This window comes from Echinops telfairi, unplaced genomic scaffold (genome assembly GCF_000313985.2).
Source record: "Echinops telfairi isolate 266 unplaced genomic scaffold, ASM31398v2 ScPeMD7_7416;HRSCAF=8454, whole genome shotgun sequence".
NCBI lineage: Eukaryota > Metazoa > Chordata > Mammalia > Afrosoricida > Tenrecidae > Echinops > Echinops telfairi.
In genome coordinates, this window is record NW_022111316.1 from 3939703 (window position 1) to 3945674 (window position 5972).

Below are 5972 nucleotides of genomic sequence, written 5' to 3' on the forward strand. Positions count from 1 at the left end.
GTGGAGAGCAAATGTTTTGAGAATGATGAGGGCAGTGAATGTACAAATGTGCTTTATACAATTGATGTATGTATGGATTGTGATAAGAGTTGTATGGACCCCTAATAAAACGATTAAACATAAACACACTTGGATTTCAAAAAACAGAACAAAGACTTCTTGTGTTGAAAGTGTTGAAAAGCAAGAATGCTACTTTGAAGGCCAAGGTGACCCAGACCCAAACCATAGTATTTTAATTGCCCCATACCCATGTGAAAGTTGGATTTTGAATTGGTAAAATCAAAGTAGAATCTCTACATTTGAATTATGGTCCTGGAAAAGAATATTGAAAGTACTGTGGCCTGCCAAAAGAACAAGCAAATCTATCTTGGAAGAAGTACAGCCCAAATGTTATGTAAATTAAAGGATGGTGAGACTTCATCTCACAAATTATGGACATGTTGTGAGGAGAGACCAGTCCCTGAGAAGGACATTGTGTTAGACAGAGTTTGGTTAAGTAGAGGGGCCAGGGAAAAGAGAATGCCCTCAACAAGATGGATTGACACAGAGGCTGAAACAAGGGGCTCAAACATAAGAACAATTGTGAGGACCAGGATGCGGAACCAGGTGGTGTTTCCTTCTGTTGTACACAGGGTCACAATGAGTCAGAACTCATCCAAAGACACATACCAATAACAACATTACTATAAAAATCTCGCATTTTCAAAAAGTTCACTTTGTGGATGGAATGAACTGCTGGAGAAGTTGTTTCTAGAATTTGGAAGTTTGTGAATTAGGAAGATGAATACTTTTCATAGTAACATGCATAGCTGAGCTTCCCAAACCCAACATTGATTCTATATAATTACATTCAATATCATTAAAATATGAGTTTTATGGAAGATTTTGCCTTCCCAGCAACATTAAAAAAGGCACTTTTGACTTCTTTATTCCTCAAACTATAGATTAGAGGGTTCAGCATCGGGATGACGATGGCATTGAACACAGATGCTATTTTGTCTGTGTCCATGGAGTGACTGGAGCTGGGCTGTAGGTACATGAAGGTGACTATCCCATAGAGGATGGAGACTGTAGTGAGGTGGGAAGCACAGGTGGAAAAGGCCTTCTGGCGTCCCTCAGATGAGCGCATCCTCAGGATCGTAGCAAACACTAATACATAAGAAGTCAATATTACCAGGAGAGAAAAGACGGTATTGAAACCTACTAAAAGAAAAATAACTAGCTCAGTGATGTATCTGTCAGAGCATGAGAGGGGCAAAAGCGAAGGAGCATCACAGTAAAAGTGATCAATCACATTGGACCTACAGAAGGAGAGCCTGATAGTGTTCCCAGTGTGGATGGAAGCCTCCAAGAAAGCAATGACATAGGAGCCTATGCTCAGAGCAGCACACACATTTGTTGTCATTGTGGTGGTGTAATGAAGCGGTTTACACACAGCTGCATAGCGATCATAAGCCATTACAACCAAGAGATTACTTTCTGCAATGGCAAAAACTCCAAAAAAGAACAACTGAGTGGCACAGTCATTAAAAGAGATGACTTTGTCTCCTGTGAGAAGCCCTGCCATGACCTTGGGTGTGACAGCTGAGGAGTAACCAAAGTCAGCCAGAGAGAGGTTGCTGAGGAAAAAGTACATGGGAGTATGGAGACGAGAGTCCAGCAGGATCAACAGGATCATCCCCAGGTTCCCAACCAGACTGATGAGGTAGATGAAAAAAAAAATTATGAAGAGCGGAATCTGCAGGGTGGGATTATTGGTTAATCCCACAAGAATGAACTCAGTCACCTCTGAATTGTTCTCCGTTGGGGACATTTGAGAGTTTTTTGGCTGTCCTGTAGCAATGAAATAAAAACGTATCAGCATGAAAGAGGATAGAATACTGCTGCTGTCAATGGGATGTCTACCTCTAACTTTAGCATTTCCTTCATTGCTTCCAGGATTCTCTAGATGTGACACATGGTCCTAAACAACGCTCTACTTTTAATTATTTATGGAATGATAGGACGCTCCAGCTATAGGACTTCTAAAAACAAGATATAGAGAAGAAAACAAGTTTTGCAAGGTCACAAGATTAGCTCCTGACTAGAATTGGACAGTATCTCAAGTCAGACTTTCTAACATTGACAAAAAATATTATAATTCACAAAAATAGGTTAATTCAGTTACGCTTGTGTGAAAGTCATTTTTTTGGCTTCTACTCATAATTTTCTGTTATTTTCATTGTCAAGAACTGATTTACATGAAATGTAAATCAATTCAATAAAATATGCTTTTATCCTAAATGATATCATTGTTTTGAGTATTCAAGATATGTAAAAACAAACTTCAAACCCAACTAACTGCCATCGAGTTGATTCTGACTCTTAATGACCTGATGTAGGTTTTTCCTGGCAATACATCATACAAAAGCAGTCAGTGTCATCTGTATCCTCCAAACAAAGAACCCTGGTGATGTGGTGGTTATGCATTGGGCTGCCAAACATACGGTCATCTATATGAAATGACCAACCAATCCAAGGGAGAAAGATTCGACTTTCTGCTCCAGTGAATAGTTTCTGGATTGGAAACCCACAGAGGCAGTTCTATTTGGTCCAATCGGGTCACTGAGTTGGAATTGGCTCAATGACAAGCAATGCATTTCGAGTCCTCTTGCAAGTAGCTGGTAGGTTTGAGCTGTCAACCTTGATGGTTAGAATTCTAGCACTTACCCAAAACCACCACCAGACCTACAGAGTGATAACAGTGGATTTCATGAAAAAGCATTTAAACCATCTGTAAAGTAATAGTTAAAAGCATAGGTCTTTTATATGCAAATTCCAGTCTCACCATTTACAGACTCAGTGGTCTTGATTCAACATAAATTCGTTTAGCCATACGTTTTCCTGTCAATCTATTACACAGCCCAACAACAGCATATTTTTCCTCGATGTCTTGGTTTGTAAGCCTATTTCTGGGGCTATTTGGAGCTCTAATTCAGAAAACCGTGTCACATAGACGGTATTAACTCTAGTTTCTCAGATATGGCATTCCGCTATATTTTCAGCTATTAGGTTATGCTAATTTATTACTTTATCACCCTAGTTCTAAATATGAGAATAATTCAGACCTACAAATTACATGATAAAGCCAAAAAGGTAAGGAATATCTGAAAAAGAATTCAGGATTAAGGGATTTTCAAAGGAAACTGTATACAGACCCATGGTGGTGGATTGTTAGTTATACATTGAACTGCCAATCAGTGGTTCAAACCCGTCAGTCACTCTGCAGCCTTTAACAGATGTAAATGCTTGGAAACCTAGAGACAGTTCTGCTCTGTCCTACAGGGTTGCTATGCATTAGAACCAATTAGATGGCACAAAGATTTTCTTTATGGTCTGGGAGGTTGTGGCCTATATAAACAGAGACTGCGAGTTGGATACTGAAAACCCAGAACACAGCTTGAAAAAAGTAGAAATAGAAAAGAAAATTGAAAAGCCACCTACCCTGTTTCTCTGAAAGTAAGACATCCCCAGAAAATAAGACCTACTTATAGTTTTGCCTCTCGCTGAAATATAAGGCATCCCCCTGAAAATAAGTCCTCCCTGAAAACAAGGCCCCCATAAGCTACCATAACTCTGGACTCTGAACCGTAGTGGTGGGTGCCGCCATGCAGCTCACTGTTGGCAGCAGCACAGCCGGAGCTGACAGGAAGTGCAAAGTCTCATTTAATAAAACAATAAATATGTACTGTATTCTTCTTCATGGAGAAATAAGACATCCCCTGAAAATAAGATGTAGTGCATCTTTGGGAGCAAAATTTAATATAAGACACTGTCTTATTTTTTGGGAAACAAGGTAGATTGAAGGTCTGAGGGAAACAGAGTGTGGAAAATGGAAGACTTCACAGAAATTTTCTTAAACATTTTGGAGATCTAAGTTCTTCTTCAAATTATGCAGTATACATTTCAGAGCACATTTTAACATATAGAAGTCAATGGATAATGTATATAAGTCAATGGATAATTCATGTCAAATATTTCAGAGGTGAGATTCACGCCAATATTATTTATAAGAAAAATTCTAACTTTTCTTTTAATAGTTTCCATGAGTAGGAGGAATTTTACTAGTTATAACAAGACTGAACCATTTTAATTTTCATAAAGGAGTTTGAACTTGACAGATCCATTTTGGGTTTCAGAACATTTGAAACTACTTATGGCACCAAACTAACTTCGAGTTATTTGATTATGACTCACAGTGGTCTTATAAGATAGAGCTAAACTTCTGCTATGAATATCTGAAACCGCAAGTTTTTATGGGAACAGAAAATCCATCTTTCTCTTGCAGAACAGCTGGAAGTCTAACACAAAATTTGTCTTTAGTGATAATCATAACGAGTTGAGATCTAATTCCTCTTTCAGTTCCTATGTGATTTTTCCACATCACCATTCAGTGCATTTTACAGTTTTTTAAGTTTATCCACCCCCTCCATTTTGTTCCCTTCTATTTCTTTAAAAAGAAATTGATATGGGCATTTGAGTTGCAAGGTCTCTACATATTGATTTACTATTTGATTCTCTCAACAAACTTGGACATAACCAACAGAATTAATATGATCACACTTCTTTGAATAGAAAACCAAGATTATGATCATTTAAATCACCTTTCAAAGGCATACACATACCCCACAAAAGAAGAATTCAATGCATCCTTATATCTTTCCTTTAGGTCATATTATAAAATAAATAATTAATCATGATTATATGTCACATTTGGCTATATGAAACAGATGCAATATATATTGAAGTGTTTGAGTCTAAAGCTTTCCATAACTCCAGGTAGGTGGCTCCCTGGGCATATTTTCCTGGTTATCTTTATCCTTGCAAATTTGTCTACACTGTATAGTTCACCTAAAGGCTTACGTTGTGGCCTGAGCAATGTAAACTACAAATCCAGCATCTTCACATATGAGTATGTCTCACATAAGAAATTCTGTCCATAAGCTTCTTTGGAAGTACTTTTTTTTTTTTTTGCATAGTCATCATGTTTAAAGTTCTCTAGTGGCAGGGAAAAGAGAGAGCGCATATTGGTCCTAGGATCAGCTAGCATGATTTCTACTCTTGAATCTTTTGCTCATTTTCCTCAGATGAGTTAACTTCTCCTGGTCTCAGTATCATAATATGGGAATAATCTAAAAGTAGCCCCCACAAGCTCCTGAAAAATAAGAGGTTATCATCATAAGCACAATCAGCATCATTATTATTTGGGATTGTTTTACCTACACATTGATGCAAGGTTTTAGTAATGTCTCAGATTGAAGGAAGTTCACTGTTATAAATGCACAGCTATTAACAATCAGAGAAATGAACCAATTGCCAAAGCAGCCTTTACTTGTATATTTTTTCACTCATATATGAGGCCAAGTGGATACCTGTGGGAATTTAAAAGGATAAAGACTGGAAACCAAGAGGTAGTTAGGTTGTCATGGAGTTCCCAGGACACAAATCTCCCATGAGGGCTACAAAAACTCCTTTTCCCTCCTGACAAGGAAACATGTGATTTCATCATCTTTGGGGGCTCCACTTTGATAGTTAAGGGACATCATGGATGTGTTTACATTACTTGAGCTAATTGCATTTGATAGTGCACAAATCAACCCACAGCATTACCTTCATGGAAACAATTTGACATAAATATTGTGGAATACTATTGGCTCTGTCAATAATCAAGCTAAGTGAGCTGCAAGAATTATTGCTTCTTTTAATTACACCTCAGTGTGTGTACCAGTGAGAAGAAACATCCATCATGCACTATTTATTGATTTAAACATCTTTTTGCAATGGAAGGCCAAGGTGCAGAGACCCATGTAAAGCAAACATACTTAATGCACTTATGATGCTTAATCTAATGGGGAAGACAGAAACTAAAGAACTAAACACACTTGGGAGTTATATAAAACAAAGTGATACACATACACATAAGGTCATCCCTG

General features: G+C 37.8%; 1 protein-coding gene and 1 pseudogene across 1 annotated transcript; one reads left to right on the forward strand and one right to left on the reverse strand.

Annotated features, from left to right (window-relative positions):
- LOC105979728 overlaps positions 1-5972 on the forward strand; it is a 93922-nt pseudogene that overhangs the window by 68463 nt on the left and 19487 nt on the right.
- On the reverse strand, positions 860-1816 carry LOC101651531 (olfactory receptor 5B12-like). The gene has a single exon (XM_004714979.2). It carries the CDS (start codon positions 1811-1813, stop codon positions 860-862), a length of 954 nt encoding a protein of 317 aa, XP_004715036.1. The 5' UTR covers positions 1814-1816.